At 47.1% G+C, this 21,649-nt stretch overlaps 1 protein-coding gene across 5 annotated transcripts in view; it reads left to right on the forward strand.

The window, feature by feature from the left end:
* The first annotated feature begins 4,730 nt into the window (after nt 1-4,730).
* Nucleotides 4,731-21,649, forward strand: part of SCLY (selenocysteine lyase) — a 36,994-nt gene continuing 20,075 nt past the window's right edge. For 2 of the 5 annotated variants that reach the window (XM_044241945.1, XM_044241947.1), the window contains exons 1-4: nt 4,731-4,849; nt 7,850-7,965; nt 12,828-12,928; nt 17,538-17,718. In XM_044241945.1, the coding sequence (XP_044097880.1) occupies nt 4,761-4,849; nt 7,850-7,965; nt 12,828-12,928; nt 17,538-17,718 (487 nt within the window). In that variant the 5' untranslated portion in view covers nt 4,731-4,760. Of the gene's footprint in view, nt 4,850-7,849; nt 7,966-12,323; nt 12,422-12,827; nt 12,929-17,537; nt 17,719-21,649 lie in introns of those variants that run through there. The other 3 variants (XM_044241946.1, XM_044241948.1, XM_044241949.1) reach the window with 3 other exon arrangements.

Here is a 21,649-nt window from a genome sequence, read left to right on the forward strand (position 1 = left end):
GACAGAGCAGAACTATGAAAATCGGGCCAGAAATAAAGACACATGATGCTCAGAGGCACAAAGAAAAAGAAGGTTAACAGCTGATTTCTCATTGGAAGCAATGCAAGTGAGAAAATGGAGAAACATCTTTACTAAAAGAAAAAAAACTCCAGAGGTGCCCAGGTGAGCCACTCAGTTAAGGGTCTGCCTTTGGCTCAGGTCATGATCCTGGGGTCCTGGGACTGAGTCCCTCATTGGGCTCCTTGCTCAGCAGGGAGTCTGCTCTCTCTCCCTTGGCCCCCTCCCTCTCCTTGTATAGCAAGTGCTTTCTCTCTCAAATAAATAAAATCTTAAAAAAAAATAGTCAAGCTAAAATTCTTTAGGGAAAGTATGAAAGATGGAGGCAAAATAAAGACTGTCCTCATGCATGCAAAGACTGAAAGTTGCACCAACAGCCTAGCAGTGGAAGAAATTCTGAATGACGTCCTCAGACGGAATACAATACGGAATGGCAGTGTAGAACCACACCAGGGTGTCACCTTCAGTGCTGTGACACTGTGGGCCAGATAATCTGTCCTTTGGGGCAATCTTGTGCATCATAGGATGTTAGTGGCTTCTACTCACTAGATCCCAGAAGCACCTATCCCCAGTTACGACAACTAAATTATTTCTAGGCATTGTCGAATGTGCCCTGGAGGAAAAAGTCACCCTGTGTTGAAAATCACTGTATTGGATAGATTTTTCTTTTCTTTCAAATGTGTTTTTGAGGAATAATCTAAAAGAATTCTTGTGCTCAGGCATTCAGCTCACTAAGTTTCTCCTTGTGCCTATTCTATTCCTCCCATTTATTGTTTTTCTTTTTTTTAAATAGACTTTATTGGGGTGCCTCGGTAGCTCAATCAGTTGAGCATCTGCCTTCAGCTCAGGTCTTGATCCCAGAGTCCTGGGATTGAGTCCCACATGGGGCTCCCTGCTCAGCTTCTCCCTCTGCCCCTCCCCCCACTTGTGCTCTCTCTCTCTCTCTCTCTCTAATAAATAAATAAATAAATAACCTTTAAAAATAGATTATTTTTAAAAAGATTTTATTTCTTTTTTTGACAGAGAAATCACAAGTAGGCAGAGAGGCAGGCAGAGAGAGAGGGAAAAGCAAACTCCCCACTGAGCAGAGAGCCCAATGCGGGGCTTGATCGCAGGACCCTGAGATCATGACCTGAGCCAAAGGCGAGGCTTAGCCCACTGAGCCACCCAGGCACCCCCAAAATAGACTATTTTTTAGAGTGTTTTTAGGTTCACAGCAAAACTGAGTGGAAAGCAGAGTTCTCATGTAACCTGCCCCCTATATGTACAACCTCTCCCACTGTAGACACCCCACAAATGTAACATTTGCTACAGCTGTTGAGACTTTACTGACACATCATTGTTACCTGAAGTCAGTAGTTTTCACTGGGATTTCACACTTAGTGTGAACTGTTTTCACAAATAGATACTAAAATGTATCCATTATGATAATACAGGCATACCTATGAGATATTGCTGGTTTTGTTCCAGAATGCCACAAGAGAGCAAGTATCACAATAAAGTGATTCAAATGAAGTTTTTGCTTTCCTACTGTATATAAAAGTTACATTTACACAGTACTGTTGTCTATCAGGTGTGCAACAGAATTAAGTCTAAATAAACTGTACATACCTTAATTTAAAAATACCTTATTGCTAGGGGCGCCTGGGTGGCTCAGTGGGTTAAGCCTCTGCCTTCGGCTCAGGTCATGATCCCAAGGTCCTCAGGATCGAGCCCCACATCGGGCTCTCTGCTTCGCAGGGAGCCTGCTTCCTCCTCTCTCTCTGCCTGCCTCTCTGCCTGCTTGTGATCTCTGCACAAATAAAATCTTTAAAAAAAAAAATACCTTATTGCTAAAAAATGCTACCCATGACCTGAGCTCTCAGCGAGTCATAGTCCTTTTGTTGGAGGAGGGTCACGCCTCGATGTCTGTGGCCGCTGACAGATCAGGGTAGTGGCTGCTGACGGCTGGGGTGCCTGTGTCAGATTCCTAAATTGATTTCACCCGCAGAACTTCCTGCCGCCGCTTTAGTGCCTAACGAACATATCCTAAACATATCCTAAACCCTCTGGTGTCTCTTCAACGGTCTTCACAGCATCGTCACCAGGACTAGATTCTGTCTTGGGAAACCACTTTCTTTGCTCGGCCCCAGGAAGCAACGCCTCCTCCCTCAGGTTCAATCGTCCTCTCTGGATATCTTAAACCTCCGATTTGTTAAAATCCCATTATCTGAGTAGCACAAAAAATCTAAGAACAATGAAACAAGGTATGCCTCTATGATTCAAAATAGTTTCACAGCCTAAAAATCCTGTGTTCTATTCCTTCTTCCCTCCCCCCAACCCCCAGCAACTCTACTGAGTTTATAAAATTTGATTATAGTTTTTGTCCGTGTTTTTTAAATTTGTTTTTTACTAACTACCTTAACAAAACCAGCCATTTACCTCCTTATGGAGTTTCCTCTATTAAAAATTTACTCTGCTGGTGCTACTGTCTTTGCCCTCAGGCCTGATTTCTGTTGGTTGTACTCACTATCTTGTTTTCAGGGAGATAGCATTCCTCAAATGTTTGGTCTTTATTGAGCACTTATCTCCATAATTAAGACATCCTTCCGGTCTTCTGTTGCACCTGTTTGACCAGTCCACCTGGAATAGTGGTGGTGGCTGCTGCCTGTTGCACCAGATGCTGCTTTTAGTCAGAGTGAGGACAGTTGTTGCCTCCGCAGCCAGCCCTCTGTTCGCAGGTGCCCTGTTCTTTCCAGGTGTCTCACCAGCCACGTGGGCACTATCTGTCTCTCTGACTCCACTACTACTATCTCCACCCTGAAACACAGACTCTCTAACTACTGCCAAACTGGTCCAAGAAGGGCTTGAGATGAATCACTTTGTCAGCTGTCCCTGGGGGCCCTCCAGCTCCCTTCCCCTGCAGATTCAGAGAATGAAACCTGCCCCCTACTTTAAAATTTCCCCACCCACTTTTGCTCTTTTTTTATGATTTTATTTATTTATTTGACAGACAGAGATCACAAGTAGGCAGAGAGGCAGGCAGGGGTGGGGGGGTGAAGCAGGCTCCCCACTGAGCAGAGAGCCCGATGTGGGGCTTGATCCCAAGACTCTGAGATCACGACCTGAGCCGAAGGCAGAGGCTCTAACCCACTGAGCCACCCAGGTGCCCCCCACTTTTGCTCTTAATCCCATGCCTTCTCAATGCTTCCAGGGCTTTGACTCTTACCTCCAGTGTCCTTGTCAGCTACCTCCCTTCAGCATATAAACACATTCAGGCCCTCAAATATTTCCCTTAATCTTGTACCCCCCTTTCTGGCTCCTTCCCTTCTCAGCCTTTGGGAAAGGGCTGAGCATCTTCTTCATTCTTTCATGTTCCGTTCATCCCTCAACTCACTGCACACTCTTTTGCCCTCTCCCCACTGCCATACTAAAATTTCTTGAACTAAATCCATCAGAGCCTCCTAATCCTCGTATAAGGTAGACACTTGCCACACGTCCTCTCAGCTGCACTTCACACTCTCATCTGTTCTTGGACATTCTTTCTTAATTCCCTTCCCTTTCCTCCTCTTTTGGATTGTCCTTGAGCTCCGTGTACCTCTTTGCTTCTTAAACTTTCGTGTGTCCTTGGGGCCCTGGGTGGCCAGGTGGGTTAAGTGTGGACTCTTGGTTTTGGTTCAGGTCGTGATCGCAGGGCCGTGGGATGGAGCCCATCTTGGACTCTGCACGCAGCACCGTGTCTGCCCGAGATTGAGATTCTCTCCCTCTGCCCCTCCTCCTGCTCTCTGGCAAATGAATCTTAAAAAAAAAAAAAAAAAAAAAAAAGTCCTTTGCTCTGGCTACATTTGACATGAGCTCAGTTTGCAACCATGAATGAAAGGAAATAAGGAGCCCAGAAAGGTAGAGACTTGCAGAGCTGGAAGAGACAACTTCCGGACCCCAGCAGGGGATCAAACTGAGAAAGTCTTCGAAAAGCCGAATAAAACTCAACTTCTTGGCAAAGCAGTCCTGAATTCAAATTCTGACTCCTTCACTACCGTGTGAACTCGGGCAAGACGCTCCACTTTTGTGCCCCTCGATGTCCTACTAACGGCGCGCACTCGATGTTCCCGGGATTAAATTAGGGAAGAGTGAACGCGCGCACCACGGTGCACGTGCTCAGGGCTCCGTTAGGGCCGGCCCGTGCACAGCTGACTTCGCGGCTGTCGGCTGCGTGCAGCAGCAGCCCACGCGCCCGCCGCCCGGGTCACGGAGCCCCCTCCCCGCTCCTCGGCTCCCACCAGGCCCCGACACCCCTTCCTCAACTCCCGCGCCCATACCGCCGACTGCGCGTCCCCCACGCCCCGAACTCTGCAGACCCTCCTCCCGGCGCCGCAAGCATGCCACAACAGGGCCGACCCTGGGTAGCCTGGGCGTTAGCGCTCGGGGCTTGGGCTCCGGGTAGAGTCCGGGCTCCGGGGGGGTTGTCCGCGCTCCGCGCCGCAGCCCGCCTCCCGGCCTCCGTGATTCGCCCCCAGTGACGCGCCCCCGTCACCTGACCGCGCGCAGCCAGTCGCCATCCGCCTGGGCCGGACCCCGGCATTGGCCAGAGTGCACAGCGCAGCCAATCCGGACGCGGCCCGTAGCTCGCGGCCCCGCCCCCCCTCCGGGCCTCGGGTAGGCGCACCCCGACGAGACCCGCGCGTTCGGTGGGTCCGCGCGGCACCGGGCGCGGGCTGGTCGGGATGGAGGCGGCGGCCGCTCCCGGCAGGGACGCGCGGGAGCGGGCAGCGAGTCATCCCCGCGGCCGCGGAGAGAAGAGCCCGCCAGACAGGTGTGCTCCGTGAGGGGGAGGGGGCCGGCGCCCTCCTCTGGGAAGCCCTCCAGGCGTCGCGGGGTGAGGGGTGCCCGGCTCGGGGGGACGGGGGGCCGGTGGGGCCCGGTGGTCTGTCCGGGGGAGGGGTCCCGCCCGGAGGGGTCGCCAGCTGGCGGTCACTCTAGGCCTGAGCGTCCCGCGCGGGGATGCGGTGCGGGTCGGCGGGTGGGAGCCGGGGCGCGGCCGGGGCAGGGGTCCCGCCGAGATGGCGTCCGGTGAAGCGCGGCCGGGGCAGGGGAACAGTCTGCGCAGGCCCCTGGGCTTGAACCCAGCCTGCGGACGTGGGCGGCCGGGCTTGGCGGGGCTGCGGTCAGGGAACAGAGCCCCGGAGCTCGGGACGCACTTCGGGGTGCGTTCTAGGGGCGGGTGGGTGCGGGACAGGTGAGGAAGCAGGGGCACGCCGGACATCTTTGTAAAATCTGGGAGGGCGGTAGTGTGGCCCGGCGTGCTGGCCGGAGCAGTGCGAGTACCGGGACGCAAGCCGCAGGTCTGGATGGTGAACCGGTGCGGGGAAAGGGGGGACGGAGGCCGATGCCCCCAGGCTCCGGCCTGAGCCGCGGGGACAGTGGGAGGGTAGGCAGGGAGGCCTTCCAGTGCACACTGTGTCTTCAGCCCGCTGCAGCTGTGCATTTTCTGGTTGCTGAGACATTGCTTCCTCTGTTTTGGCAATCCCCTCTGCCTGAACCTGAGCGATGAGTGTGTCTTTAAAATTCGGGTCCAGGGGCGCCTGGGTGGCTCAGTGGTTAGATCCTCTGCCTTCGGCTCGGGTCATGATCTCAGGGTCCTGGGATCAAGCCCCACATTGGGCTCTCTGCTCAGCGGGGAGCCTGCTTCCTCCTCTCTCTCTGCCTGCCTCTCTGCCTGCTTGTGATCTCTGCCTGACAAATAAATAAATAAGATATTTAAAAAAAAAAAAATTCGGGTCCAGACCGAAACCTGGACATTTTTTAGATGAGGCAGTCAACTTTGGTTGAGCCTGAGCAAAGGGAGTTGGGCAAAAGCCCCTGAGGGAGACTGGAGTGAAGAGGAAATTCACCATACCTCTTTATGATATTTTGGTTTTGAGCATAGTAGAGTTGAGCTTTCCCATCTAATACTGAGAGCATTTTAAGGAGGAAGCAAGTCATGGAGCAGAGTTATCTATAAAACATTAATCTGAAATTCAAGGCATAAATGTTTCAGTCTGCCAGCAGATTGACAAACTGCAGTCACTGAGCAGACCCGAGTAGCTTGAGGAAATGTGGAGTGCTGTAGGAAGTGAAAGCAAGATTAAGGGCGCATGCAGATTTAAGTCACAGCGGGACCTAAATTACCAACCATGGCCAGTCTAACTTCCCAAAGCCTTAAACCTATCAGGTGACTTTGGACAGCTATGAACAAGGTGTTGCATAAAAACACTCTGTGGTTTGGAGGCTCTGGGCCACTCAGTCAGTGAGGCATCTGCCTTAGGCTCAGGTGATGATCCCAGGGTCCTGGAATCGAGCCCTGCATTGGGCTCCCTGTTCAGTGGGGAGCCTGCATCTGCCTCTCCCTCTGCCTGCTGCTTCACCTGCTTGTGCTTCTGCTCTCTCTCTGTCAAATGAATAAATAAAATATTTAAAAATAAATAAAACACTCTGTAGTAGGGGAAAAAAAAAACTTTTAACAGCCATGGTTGGTAATTGTATTTGAATTTTCATGTGGATCTGTTTAAACATTGTTACTGATTTTACATATTTTAAATATACTGATTTTAAATATATATATATTCCATATATATATGGAAGTTCCATATATATATATACATATATATGTATATATATATATGGAAGTTTCTGAAGGTTTTTGATATTGGTAAAAATCTTTCAGAAGCTGTGCTTTTCTGTGACACTTTGTTCTTTTGTAAATCCCGCCCCTGCTGTGTGCCAGCCCTTGTCCTCAGTGTAAGTGACAGAGCAGTGAGGGAAACAAAGCCTGTGAGCTTCTGGAGCTGATGTATGACTTTCTTTTAAGGTCAGCAGTGGTAAACAGGGCCAGAGTCTAGTGTGTCACACATTGAGGAGTACCATGGAGAGACAGAGGAAGGAGGAAGGGGACTGGGGGCTGTAATTTTATTTAGAGCTACAGGGAGCTTCACAAGAAAGTCAAGAGGCAACAAAGACCTAAGAAGGAAAGTGGGGTGGGGGCGCGGTCATGCCAGGTGCTGGAAACTGAAAGTGGGAGGGGAGAAGTAGGCCTGCCCAGGGTCGGGGAGCAAAGAGGAGGGTGTGGGCAGGAATGGGTGCCTAGATCACTTGAGCCTTCCACCAGCCCAGAGATTATAGAGAAATAAAGAAAAACTACCAATGAAGTTAGGAAGCCTTCGGGAAGATGCAGCTCCCTAGGTGCTCATGTTTTCCCCTCCGTCCGTCTGGAGGCAAGGAGCCGATCTGTCCTTCAGAGCCCTTGGGGAGACTTTGAGGCTCAGGGGCCATTGATCCTACCAAGGGGTGGAAAGAACTTTTGAAAATCTAAATGGAGGGGCGCCTGGGCGGCTCCGTGGGTCAAAGCCTCTGCCTTTGCCTCAGGTCATGATCTCTGGGTCCTGGGATCAAGCCCCGAATAGGGCTTTCTGCTCAGCAGGGAGCCTGCTTCCCACTCTCTCTCTGCCTGCCTCTCTGCCTACTTGTGATCTCCTTCTCTCTGTCAAATAAATAAATAAAATCTTAAAAAAAAAAAAAAGAAAATCTAAGTGGATGGTCTAGCGATTATATAAAGGAAACTAGCAAATACTAGATTATTGGAAATTACGCATATTTTTTCCATAATTCATGAAGATTTGGAGATGTCCAAGTGCAGTTTGTGGAATGCTGCCTGGTGTTAATTCAGAAAAGTATCTTGATCTTGACAGCGTTTGCTCTCTTAAGCTGACAGAGTGCAGCTGTGTTCCCATACTTCATCTCCTTGTCCTTAACAGGCACATCTGTGTTTTCTTTCCAGCAGGAAAGTTTATATGGACTATAATGCAACCACCCCCCTTGAGCCAGAAGTCATCCAGGCCATGACCGAGGCCATGAGGGAAGCCTGGGGAAATCCCAGCAGTCCTTACCCAGCAGGTAATCTTAGAAGGTGCTCACAGATCCGGAGATATGGGGGAGGTGGGCAGAGGCAGTCTTAGAGAAATTGTACACCACCAGTGATCACTTGCTTTTGAATAGATTTTCTGTAAATACAAACCTTAGGTAGAAATTTTTGTGGGTTAGTTTTCAGAGAAGTCCAAATTTGAACATGGAGCCTGTTGATAGCATAACCTTTCGTTTTTAATACACTGCCCCATCCTCCTTGCCCAGATGAAAAAGATGTCTTATTAAGAGCTATTTGTAATAACAGTACCCATTAAAACCCTTTCATGTATCTGTCTCAGTGGTTCCTTGAAAAATTTGCAAAATAGATCTTTGAAATCATCAGGATTCCATATAATCCTGGCCTTTTTTTTTTTTTTTTTAAAGATTATTTATTTATTTATTTATTTGACAGAGTTGACAAGCAGGCAGAGAGAGAGGAGGAAGCAGGCTCCCTGCTGAGCAGAGAGCCCGATGCGGGGCTCGATCCCAGGACCCTGGGATCACGACCTGAGCTGAAGGCAGCGGCTTAACCCACTGAGCCACCCAGTTGCCCCCTGGCCTTTTTTTTTTTTTTTTAAATGAAAATTAGCTTAAAATTCTTTATTTTCATTATAATAAATTCTTATTTCTCATTTATTCTTGTTTTAATACAGATCATTAAATTGGAAGTTATAGAAAATTATTTACTCTAAATATGTAGTTTCATGTCACCATTTACGTTATGTTTTTCAGATGGCCAGCTGGCTGTCCCCTTCTTAATGCTTATCAGAGATAATTAAGATAAACTGTGGTAACTGTGGATTGTGAGGAACTAAAAGAACTTTCAGACACTGCTGTGAAGCCCTAGGATTTAATAGTACTTATATACAACTTTACAGACGTTCATGGGTTTTCATATCTGTTTAGTATGAATTTCACAACTTCATTAACTAAAAGCTTTTTCGAAATCAGGTTCTAGTCATTCATTAACTTATTTCTTGGTTTATTTGGTATGTTTGTTCTGGCCATTCTTCTGGACATTGCCTCATATCTAATTTTTCCTCTAGGAAAATTGTACTTCCTGATGCGTTGAACTTGAGAATACAGAGGGCAAGTAAATGCTAATAGAAAGCATTTCTTATAAAGAACTTTAGGAATAATGCTGAAGGAAAAATTCCCCTTTCTGACCTGATGAAACCTGTCAGTGGCTTTCTGGTTGTCCTGACGGCCTTCATTTCTTTAAGAACCATGACTAAAGTATGCACTGCAATTCACTTTTCTTTTTTTTTTTAAAGATTTTTATTTATTTGACAGACAGAGATCACAAGTAGGCAGAGAGGCAGGCAGAGAGAGAGAGAGGAGGAAGCAGGCTTCCCGCTGAGCAGAGAGCCGGATGCGGGGCTCGATCCCAGGACCCTGGGATCATGACCTGAGCCGAAGGCAGAGGCTTTAACCCTCTGAGCCACCCAGGCGCCCCTGCAATTCACTTTTCGATACTCAGGTAGAAGTTGGGGGAGGGGGAGAAAAGAAAGAAAATCACCTTTATGATAGATTGATTTAATTATTTTCACAATACTATGATTTAATAATGATAATAATTCCTTTGGGAGAATTTTGTTAGGGAAAAATGTTAAGGACATATGGAAAGAGTTTAGATACCCAAGATGTTTACCACAGCCTTGCTTGTGAGAGTAAAAATCTGGAAAGAACATCAGGGTCCGTGAGTCAAGGACTGACCACATTGAGTAGGCTGAAGCCGGGAGTGGAGTTCCGGGCCCTGTCAGAGCCGTGCTGCAGACTACAGCAACGACCGAGACACACAGTAGCAGCAGCTGGGTCAAGGGGGAAAGCCATATTATGAAACCTGATTCGCAGTATGGTTTCTTTGGTTGTATACCCACCTCTCAAGAAAAATTGTGTATGAGCAAATCTGGAGAATCTATTGTTTTGCTATGAGATGCAGAAACCTCCATGTAACAGTAGCTTAAGCCCAAGGACCCAAGCAGGTTGAAAGCTTCTGCATCCAATCTGTTGTGATACTCACATCAGGGAGCCTCTGGAAGGCTTCACTTTATACTTTCAAGAAAATGAGAATAAAAAGACAAATGATGTTTTCGTGTTATTATGAAACTAGATTTGACTTGATGGACCCCTAAAAGTGCCTTGCCCCCGCCCCAAGGGCTCCCCAGATGACATTTTGAAAACAGCTGATTCAACCGATATTGGTTGAGTATTTCCTGCATGCCAAGCACTGTTGTGATGAGGGATAAGGCACAGGGTACAAAGGGTATGGTGTTTTCAGGGCATTCCTTGGGCCACTCCCTAGAGAATGGACCATGATGGGATCAGTGGAGTTGGGAGCCTGCTAGAATATTTCAGCGGTGGCCCTGACTCAGCAGGTGGCCAGGCAGTGCAGAGGTGGGGCAAGCTTCTGGGTATTTTTGACGACAGAGCCTTACAGAATTTACTGTGGGGTGGGGTTGGATAACAGGGTATGAGAAAGGCAAGAGCCAAAACCTTTGGCCCCGGGCCCCTGGAAGGACTGAGTCGCCATTTACTAAGATAGGAAAGGGTAAGAGGAACAAGTTTGGGGGAGAAATCATGTATTCAACTTGGAGCAAGTGTAGTTTCAGATGTCTACCAGAGATATATGTATATAATCTACTGGGTTCCAGGTGGAAAGAGTAGAGTCTGCAGCACCAAGCTGGTTATCAGTCTTGAGTTGCTGAGGGGGAGAGGATTCGAGGACCTGGCGAGGGCAGGGGCCATCCGCCATCTGGATCTGGAGCCCTACCCAGCAAGGGATGCATAGAGGAGGAGGGAGCAGTCCTGGGGGAGAGCTGCTGGCATGGGAGCAGGTGCAGACCTGGATTTGGCACACGGGGACCTTGGTCAGGGTGGGTTTGGGAATCCAGGGACCAGAACACCTGATTGCCAGTGAGTTCAAGAGGGAACGGGGATAGGGTGGAGATGGGAAAGGAGAAACGGGCCGTTGCTGGGAGGTAGTAGATGGGCTCTGGTGTGAGAACAGCCAAGTGAAGGAGGGTTGGTTTAATGGATCATGGGACCCACACATGCCCCTTACTCTCCCTCTTATGTCCTGAAAGGCAGATTTCAGAGTCTTCTCTTATGTCAGTTAGAATTACCGACCACCCTTTACATTTAGTAACGCTAACAACTTCAAACATTCCGGAAATTTAAGAGTAAGAAAATAGACACCCGTGTGTCTCCTACCTAGATCCAACAGTGTTGTCATGTTACCTCCATCTCTGTTTTTCTAAATTTACTGCTTTTTCATGAACCCTGGAGAATGAGGTGTGGGCAGGGGCATACTTCCCATCACAAGGAAGCACCTGTGTATGTGTAAGAGAAGGGACTTTCTCCCGTGACAGTGCCATCAGCAAACCTGAGAACATGATAGGAAGGTCCTGCTCTGACATTCCTCAACTGAGGACATTACTTGCTAAAAAGATAAAGACTGAATTAGTATCTGGGGTGGGGGAGAGAGCCATTGCTAGCAAACATCCCATGGCTGGTTTATTTTTTTTAACTCCTACGGCCAAAGTTTTATTTTAGAATGTAACCTCTGCAGAAAAGCTAAAATCATAGTATAGTGAACACCTGCACTTATTTCCTTTACCTGGATCTATCATTTCTCTGAATCATTTGGAAGTTGCAAACAGGAAGCTTCACTCCTAAACACCTAAGAACAAGGCCACTGTCCCAACTCACAGATGGAAAGTTAGTCCAATGACAGCATCTCATTAGCATTCTAATGAGATGTTCTAATCTCCTTGAGTATGCACTTTTGTTTCCAGTGGCCTTAGATCTTAGTGAAAATGTAAATTGTAAGTAAATGAAAAGAGTGACCACAGGGTCATTTCTGGAAGTTCTCTAACCTGTCCCCAGTGGACATGATTCTGTGTGTTCCAGTAGCTTATGTTCCCAGGAGTCGTTGGTCCACACCCTGTATGACCTTCCCCTCCAACAGCTTTAGTGGGGTGTGATTCACATGCACGGAACCGCAGAGAGAATGTGTGTAGTTTGGTGCCTTTCTTTTCTTCCAAGTAGGGTTGAATAGTAACACACTTCAAAGACTGTTGGTCTATAGACCAAGTAAGAATGGAGTTATTGTCATAGATCCCATCCTGGCACCTTCCTTTCTCTGCCACATACAGTTTGGTCCCTCATCCATGCCAGATGGTGGAACTAGCTCACAGCTGGGCTGCATGGCCCCCGTGGGACAGCAGATTGGCCCCTGTGGGAGGGGCCTCTCCTGTGCCCCGCGGGGGCCTGCGCTGACATGCAGCACTGCGCCTTGTGTTGAGGAGTCATGAGCATTCTTTTTGCTTATTTTTGTTGTTTTGCAGCGTGATCTTAAGCAAATTATTTCATCCCTTCACCCTCCTGTCTTGATGAATGGGGAGCAAGGCAGATGGCCACAGCTTCCCCTCTCCTGTAGCATCCGGTAAGAGGAAGCCCATGTCTTTGGGGATTTTAGGGTTCTCGCGCGTCCCCTTGTATCTGTTTCCACTTCTTACTAAGTCTCAGTAGGTGTCACTGAGTTGCTCCTATCTTGCTGCTGCCCCTTCTCCAGCTTATTCCTAGGTTGTGGCCTATTGTGTTCACATTAACGGGACAATGGGTCATCTTAGAATTGCCCACTTAGAGTTGTTCCTGCGTGTCTGGTTCTTTTTTTTTTTTTTTTTTTTTTTAAGATTGTATTTTTAAGTCATCTACACCCAGTATGAGGCTCGGAGTCTCCACCCTGAGATCAAGAGTCATACACTTTTAAACACATGTTGTTCTTTTAAACATGTGTTTACTGGGCTTGGTAAAGTGACGCTAATAAGTTTTCATTCTGGTTTCTCAAGGTAGGAAGGCCAAGGACATTATTGACACAGCTCGGGAGAACGTCGCGAAGATGATAGGTGGGAAACCTCAGGACATAATCTTCACTTCCGGAGGCACCGAGGTAAAGTTTCTAAACAGGCTTGCAGTCTTTTAACTGTCAATTATATGTAAGGTATATATACATGGTTCCTATTTGGTATTATTTTTTAAAAGAAGAGGTATGCTTGGTGTTGGTCTTTCTCTTTTGCAAATTAGCTTCATATAATTAGCCAGTATTTATCCTAAAAGTAAATTCCAGGTGGCTGGTAGGATATTTGTAACATAATGTGTAAATTAACTTCAACAGAGAGTTTATTTCAACAGTTTATTTCAACAGAGAGTTTATTTCAACAGAGAGTTTCCCCTTCATTTTGCCCTGGAATTATCCCTTTAAATCCCTACTAAATTGTTTGTCTTATGAAGAGTTTGAGGAGTGCCTGGGTGGGTGGCTCAGTTGTTAAACATCTGCCTTTGGCTCGGGTTATGATCCCAGGGTCCTAGGCTCGAGCCCCACGTCAGGCCCCCAGCTCAGCGGGAAGCCTGCTACTCCCTCTCCCACTTCCTCTGCTTGTGTTCTCTCTCCTGCTGTCTCTCTCTGTGAAATAAATAAATAAAATTTTCTAAAAAGAAGTCTGAGGTTTATGACCCATTGCAGATGTACTTTTAGACTGATAGAATTACAGGCTTCTGCTCAAACAGTAATTTCTGTCTCCCTTTCTGGGAGGGAGGGCATGACTGTCACCCACAGGCGATGTGACTCCCCACATGGAAGACCCCAGAGAATCTGCAGCCAGATTATTAGAGTTAATAAGAAAATTGAGCAGTTATTAGATTCAAAACTCAATCATGTTTTTTATACCAGCAACAAGCAGGTGTGTTGTCAAAAATCGATCTCTGCTCTGGAGCCAAAATGTGACACGAAGACGGAGTTTGGGGATAAAGAGGAACAATAGTTTATTGCCAGGCAAATGACGCTGTAGTAGGCTAATGCCTTCAGAATGGCAGACCCACTCCGGGGAAAAGGCTGAGGGCTTTCGTAGGAAAATACAGGGCCTGGGCAGCCTCGATAGGAGTCTGGTGCATCCTGCCAGCCGGGTTTCTCATGTCTCCATAGTGGTCTCGTGACCAGCATCGGCTCTGGCCATCCGAGTCTCATTACTGAGTATCGATGCCAACTTCCTAGAACAAAGGATTCTACAGAAAAGCAAGAGAAGGGGGTGGGTGGTTTCAAGAATGAGGAGGAGAAAAATGTGTTCCATTTGAAGTCAAACCTTGCTGGAGCATTAGTGTGATCCTCTCAGTTGCCAACCATCTCTGCGTTTCTGTAGTGGTTTCTGGTTTTTACAAGAGCACGAAAAATAACAAATACTTAAGAAATAAATATTACAAAAAAGAATTTGTAAGACCGTTTTCATCGACTTGGCCGCACCAGGAAAGTAATAGGAATATTAGTGCACTCCACCTTCAAAGAAGCTCTGAATAAATGGAGCAATTCCCCATGCTCCCAGATCCGGAGACCCAGTGTTCTAACCACCTCAGTAGATCTGTAGATCCGGTGTGCAACCTCAGTCTAAATCCTGAGGCTTTTTTGGTGGAATCTCACAAGCTAATTTATATGGCCAAGAACTGTCAAGACTTCTGGAAGATTAAGAACATAGTGAAATGACTTGCTCCACCAGACATCCAGCCGTCTGTAAAGCTTTACTAATTAAGGCAGGGGATCTTCAGGCAGGGACAGAGAGTAGATCAGAAACAGCACCGTGCGCGTGTTAGCATTTGTCATATGACTGGGTAGCCACACATCCTGGTTTGCTTAGGACAGTCCCAGGATGCACCTGTTGTCCTGACATAATTGAATAGTACCCTCTTATTCTTAACTTTTTCTGGCTCAGACACTAGATTTTATATATCTATATGATATATATAGACACCATATATGACTGAGGCAGCCTAAGAGAGCAGGAGGAATGAATGGTCTCCAGTAAACGGTGCTGGAACAACTGTATATTCACAAAGAAAAAGGAAATTGGATTTCTGCTTCATAACAAAATAATAATCATAACTTTGGGCATAATAAATACCTACTTATGAAGAATAAAATTTAGAAAGCTTTCAGGTGATAAGCTTATATCTTTGTGATGATTAAGAACAATGAATTTCTTCTACACAATACAGAAAACATTAACCACAAAGGAGAAGGCTGGTAAATTGTGCCACCACCACCGCCACAAAACAGACTTTTACTTCATCAAAGAGTATGATGAAGAAAACAAAAAGACAAGTGAGACAATGGCAGAAGACATTCACAACGTTTAACTGACAAAAGACTAGCATCTAGGATATGAAGGCAGGTAACCCCATGGAAATATGGGCAAGAAACTCGAGTATACGCTTCACCAAGCAGAAGCCCAAACAGTTTCTATAGGTGAAAATACTTGGTGTCATCATCAGAGTAAAAATCATCAAGACACCTCTGCACGCCCATCAGAATGATAGAAATTAAGTATTGCAGTGGTAGTAAGTGTGGAGAGGACGTAGAGCCGGAAGCACTCACGGATGGCAGAGCACAGGCTGGAATGCCATTTGGGGAAAGGGGTTGGCACTATCTGGTCAAGTTGAGGACGAGAGCCTGCACTGGGGGCCAGCAGTCCCGCCCCCAGGGTGGAGCCTAGACAAGTGAGGCTATTCTGCACCATGAATGAAGACCATTCATGACAGCCTGAAACAGCAGTCCAAGTGTCCCTCAAAATTAGCACGACCCAATGTTAATATGTTGTTACACGGCCACCTGCAGCAGTGCACAGGGATCTTGAGTGACGGGTCGGGAAGCTGCCACCATGCCCCTGGGCCCCATGCCCACCCCTGGGGCCAGGTTCTTGGTGGCCCACAAGGAGCTACCTTGGCCCCAGCTGCCTGGTAGGGCCATCCTGGTCTTATCTGGTGCCAAGGACCTTCGTGGTCCTTGAGCACACGGTTCATTTTCAGATGGGACCTACTGTTTCCCACCAAGGCCCCTGCACTCCCGCTGTGGCCCAGGGCAGGGCAGCCGTTTCCAGGTTTCAGCAGCAACTGATGGACACGTGTGGCACATGGGAGGATCTTGGGCATCTCCATCATCCTATTCACAGTCATTGGGTCACCTTTTACACTGTCATCCATGGGGGCCTCAGATGGGGTTGTGGGGACTCTCCAGCCGTGGGAGCCCCCAGGGAACCTGTCTTCTGGATAGAATGGCTATATGGGGCAGCAGTGTTTCCCACAAGGATGTGCCCCGGGACCTCTCCGGAAGCTGCCACTGGGTGGAGGAACCCATCTTAGTTGTGGGTCCCTCCTCCCTGTTACCTGATCCCACATGTCACCCATCAGTGAGCCACAGCATGGGCTGCCTTGGTGCCCCTCCAGCTGGATACTGTCTTAAGTCCTCTGCATGCAGAATAGCAGCATGTGGGCGCTTCAGCCCAGTGCAGACTCTGTCCCCCTCATTATGGGGGACCCCCAAATGCTCCAAGGGATTGGATGTTTACCGAGAAAAAGTTCATTCAGTTCTACTCATGCCAAGGTCCAAAAGAGACAAAATAAACAGTACTATTTACAGGTGTTTACTTAGGAAGTCAGAGTATCCAGAAAAGCAGGGGAATGATTACTGTATGTATCAGTGTGGGAGACAGCTCTGAGAGGGTGAAGAGGGGACAGTGACTGCGGGGCCCCCCCGGCTGCTTCTGTGTGGGGCAGTGTCCACTGTCTGATCAGGTAACAGTCTTTCAGTCTTCACTGCCTCATTTCTCTGTTAAACTTAGGTTTATATTTTATACACTTTCCTGTATATATGTTATAATTTAAAATAAGAGAAAAGTTTTTGTTTTGTTTTGTTTTGTTTTAAAGTCTTCTCCTACCCTGTACCCTTATGTTATCCACTCTGGCTTAGGAAACCAATATTGTTAGCTTCTTGGTATCTTCCAGAGAGTCTCTGAGTTAAAAGCAAATAACTATGTAGACTTATATATTCTAATCTCCTTCCCTGTCTACGCTTTTCAGGATATTTTTGCATATATGAGCAAATGCATGTATATTTCCCCCTTTATATACAAATTGGGTAGAATACTGTATATAATGTCTGCTACCTTTTTCTGTATTATTTTTTAGCAAGTATATTTCTATTTGAGATCTTTGGGTCTCTACACATAAAGCTTTTCCTTGATATTTATTCCTTGGTGTCTATTGGGCACTTAAAAATCCCTTTATTGGTGGACACTGAAGGGCTTTCCAAGGTTGAGTTATTACAAACAGTGCTATACCTAATAAGGACCTTTCTGTACCTCATTTTGCTTCTGTCAAGTGTAGTGATAGGATCAAGTCCAAGACAGAGACATGCTGGGTCAGAGGGCTTATTTGACAGATACACCAAATGGCCCTTCATATGCTAGATTATACTCCCATCAAGAGTGGGTACCTGCTTTTTCAATTTATAAAATTGAAAAATTCATAACATTGCTTAATAAGGCATTAATTGGCTGGAAATGAATTCTGACCTTTTTGGAAGGTTTTGTCATTGGCCATTCAGAAGCTGTATGACTTTGAGACCTTTTTCCCTTTTTTAAACATTAGCCACGAGGAAAATGAAGGCCGAGAAAGTGTCGCCGTGGCCCTCCCCTTAGCCCAGGTCTCGTAAATGCTCTTTCTGCTCTCTGCAGTCCAACAATTTAGTAATCCATTCCATGGTGAAACATTTCCACCAAACCCGCCCCTCTGCGGGGAGCCCGGCCGATCTGTGCAGCCCGCTGGACGGGGCCGCGCCCCATCTTATCACCTGCACCGTGGAACACGACTCCATCCGCCTGCCCCTGGAGCACCTGCTCAAAGAACGAGCTGCCGGTGAGTGACCAGCTCCACCTACCACCACACACTGATTCCAGGACCCGGTGAATCATTTACCCTCCACTCGCTGTCTCCCTGGAGGTCAGCAGGTGCAAGGGTTGCACAGCCTGTCTGGACACGGGAGCCGGGAATGCTGCCAGAGTGTCCCCTAGGGAAGAAATGGGTCATCACCATGGAGCTCTAGTCTAGTCTGAATCTAGCAACTGAATGATACTTCAGATTCTTGTGTATAATGAATATATACATGTGAAATAATAAGCCTATAAATGCTAAACGGTGCTTTTCACTTGGATTTTAAGGATTAAGTCCTGGCTTCCACTTCCTCAGGTAGGAAGGACAAGGGTCAGATAGACAGCAGCAGCAGGGGTGGACATCAGCGTCAGGGGGCGAACACCAGAATAAATGTGCTCTTGCTGGACGACTTCAGCTCTGCACAGGAGGGGGTTCTCGCCAGTGGGCCCGGGGATGGACAGCCCGAGGGGTCAGCCGAGCTTGGTGGGCAAGAGCAGTGGCTCTGACAGCTCACTTTTCCCATGCGAGGAAGCCTCGAGACACCGGGCACAGACCACGGCCCAAGATAGCCGAGGTGAATGCTTTCCTTGAAGCAAAGTGACTTTCCCCTCAGCTTTTCTGATCTGCCTGGAAACCTAAAAGCGAATCGAGAGAAAGTACTTCTATAACCCAGATTAAAGCATCATAGTGCTCCATTTGACTGTGAAGCCTTTCTGTGGGTTTTCCTATTCGACTACTATAGGAGTTTTTCTCTTTCTGGTCTTACCTAGATGCACTACATTAACAAAAAAAGAAGAGAGAGATCGAGTCTGATGTTCTTATTTCAGCTCTTGTTCCTTTCAATCCCTGTTGCCTTTTTATCCCCCTGTCTTTCTTTCTTTTCCGAACTTACAGGGAAGAGCAACTAATCATTCTTATTTGCTGTTGCATTTAACCTCCTGCTCAAATTACACAGATTTTGGGGCGCCTGGGTGGCCCAGTCGGTTGAGCAGCTGCCTTCAGCTCAGGTCATGATCCCAGGGTCTTGGGATTGAGTCCCGCGTGGGGCTCCCTGCTCACTGGGGATTCTGCTTCTCCCTCTCTCATTCAGTGGTTCTTAGTAAATTCACCTACTTGTGTAACCATCATCATAATCAGTTACAGAACTTTTCATGACCCCCCAAAACTTTGTGCCCACCCACTGTAATTCTCCATTTGCCTCCATTTACCCCCAGGGAACCACTAATCCATGTCCATCTCTAAAGATTGCCCTATTTCATAGGACTTTTGTGAGAATGGAATCAGAGAACAAGTGGTCTTTTTGACTAATTTCTTTCAATTAGCATGTTTTCAGGGTTCATTCATGATGGAGCATGTATGAGTACTTAGTTTCTTTTTATGGATTTATAATATTCCATTTTATGTGAATTCCAGTCTCTATAAATAATACATTATTTACCCATTCATCAGTGGATGAACCTTTGACGATCATTTGGCATGATGACTAATGCCGTTATGAACCTTTGTGTACAAGTTCTTGTGTGTATGTATGTTTTCATTTCTCTTGAACTTAAACCCAGGAGAGGCACAGCTGGGTCACAGACTAACTCTGTGTTTAACCTTTTGAGCTGACTTTTGTATTCCCAAGTAGCTGCACCCTTTGCTGTTTTTTCCAGCAGGACACGAGGATTCCTATTTCTCCATATCCTTGACAACATTTGCGATTGTCAGTATCTTTTATTGCCACTATCCTGGGAGATGTGCAGTGGTATCTCCTGGTTTTGATTTGCATTACCCTGATGGCTGGTGATGTTGAGCATCCTTTCATGTGCTTAATAAGAAGATGAGTAATACTTTTTTTAAAAAAGTTTTTTTTTATTTGTGAGAAAGAGCATGAGCAGGGGGAGGGGCAGAAGGAGAGGGAGAAGAAGACTCCCCACTGTGTGGGGATCCCAACCTGGGGCTCAGTCCCAGGACCCTGGGATCATGACCTGAGCCAAAGGCAGACACTTACCCTACTGAGCCACCCAGGCATCCCCAAGACGAGTAATCCTGGCCAGAGGGGCCCTTTTTTTGCTCTCCTTGAAGTCTTGTAATGGATTCCTGAGCTCCACCCTTCTCTTGCTGGTCTCTGCCCTATCCCTGGAGCCCGCCCTGGCCTGCCAGTCCTCTCTTGGGCACGTGTGCTCTTTCTCAGTCACTGCCAGTGCTTCCGCTGCTTACCTGCGAGGTAGTTGGTAAGGGTGCTAGGTCATGACATGCAGCCCCTGCCTGCCACGCAGTTCTCCCTCCCAGCACTCCATGCTGTACACCCAGCACTTGGATAATCACTAGATCCGGTCATGGTTTTTGCCTATTACTGTTCTGAGTGTTTTTTCCTATTCCTATTAATCTAATGCTATCATCTTTCTGTATTCTGGGAATTCCTCAAAATTCCTTGCCCACAGGTGGATACCCCCAATTTAGAAAATATTTGTTCTCTCATTTCGGACCTTGAGGGGAGAGTGTATACATTTATCTTATATCATTTTGAACCAAAATCTTGATTCAGTCACCTTCATTTATTTGTCTTAGGTGATGAGATTATAAGAGCTTGGAGCAGTGCTTAGAACCTAGTAGGTGATTAATGAATGTTTGCTAAGTGTCAAGTTAGTGAAAGTTAAGTACTTTGGTCCATTAAGGTGCTCTTATAAAGATAGTGGACTAGGAAGATCCTAGGATCACTTCGTCCCATGGATCCACCTAGATAACATCCCCATCAGTGTAGATACCCCCCAAAGTGACCTGAAGACTGGCAGAACAAATTCTCCACAGCTAAACATAGAGAAGAGGCTATGTCAAAGAGGATAGGAAAGGTGAAGTCATGGTTGGAAGCCAGGTGGACCCATGGAACTGCATGGTGGGGAGGGACAGCATGGGCTCAGTGAGGGGAGAGGAGCAGACCCCATCCAGGCACCCCAGGTGTGAAGAACCTGCCCTGGGAAGATGGATCTCCATAACACTGGCTTTGAAAATTAGAGGGGCCTCACTTCATGAGTTCTTACAATCAGTGGGGCTTAACACCTAGAACTGTAAAAATCAACAGGCTTGGCTCTGGAAGAGCTGGGAGACCCAAGAGGAAACTGAGGCCCCACCCTTACAGAGATAGTAGAACTAACAACCCCCTGGAGATACAGCATAGAAATAGCAGTTTGATCAACTCCTTGGGTGTATGGGAAGGAGATTTATTTACTAATCTCAGAGTGTGTGCTGGAGGGGTGGTGTCTTTTGGGAGACTTCTCCAAGAACAAAGGAGCTGGTGGGAGCCATTTCTCTCCTCCATCCCCCAGCTTAGATACATGGACACTTGTGGGAACCAGTGTAGTATAACACTCTCCACCTAGCTTGCTAACAGTGTACTCCACCCCCACACTCTTCTATGGACCTACATCCTCCATCCTGGCCTGGGTGGTTTTCCTGGGCAGCAGCAGTTCCCTTCCTGCAGGGGACTGGTGCAGACCTTTCTGGCACTGCATGTCCCACTGCCATGTTTTCCTGCAGACCCATGCATTAACAACACAGGGACCAAACCCTGTCTACAACAGGCAAAGACAGCCACTGCAGACAGTTGGGACTGAAGGCAAATGCTACAATAGCAGGGTGCACATAGGAGACACCCCTGAAGCTCTAGGTTCTAATGAATAGGGAACACCACACAGAAGGGCTCTATAGGACCTGTCCTTCATAAGGCCACTAATTTCAAGAGCAGAAGACATAGCTGACTTTACTGACACACAGAAATGGAGAAACAGAGTTAGACAAAATCAGGAGACAGAAGAATCTGTCCCAAAGGAAAGAACGGGACACAATCACAGCAAGAGAGCTAAATGAAATGGAGATAAATAATATGCCTGATAGAGAATTTAAAGTAATGGTCATTAGGTATTCACTGGACTTG

Source organism: Neovison vison, chromosome 3 (genome assembly GCF_020171115.1).
Source record: "Neovison vison isolate M4711 chromosome 3, ASM_NN_V1, whole genome shotgun sequence".
Taxonomy (NCBI): Eukaryota; Metazoa; Chordata; class Mammalia; order Carnivora; family Mustelidae; genus Neogale; species Neogale vison.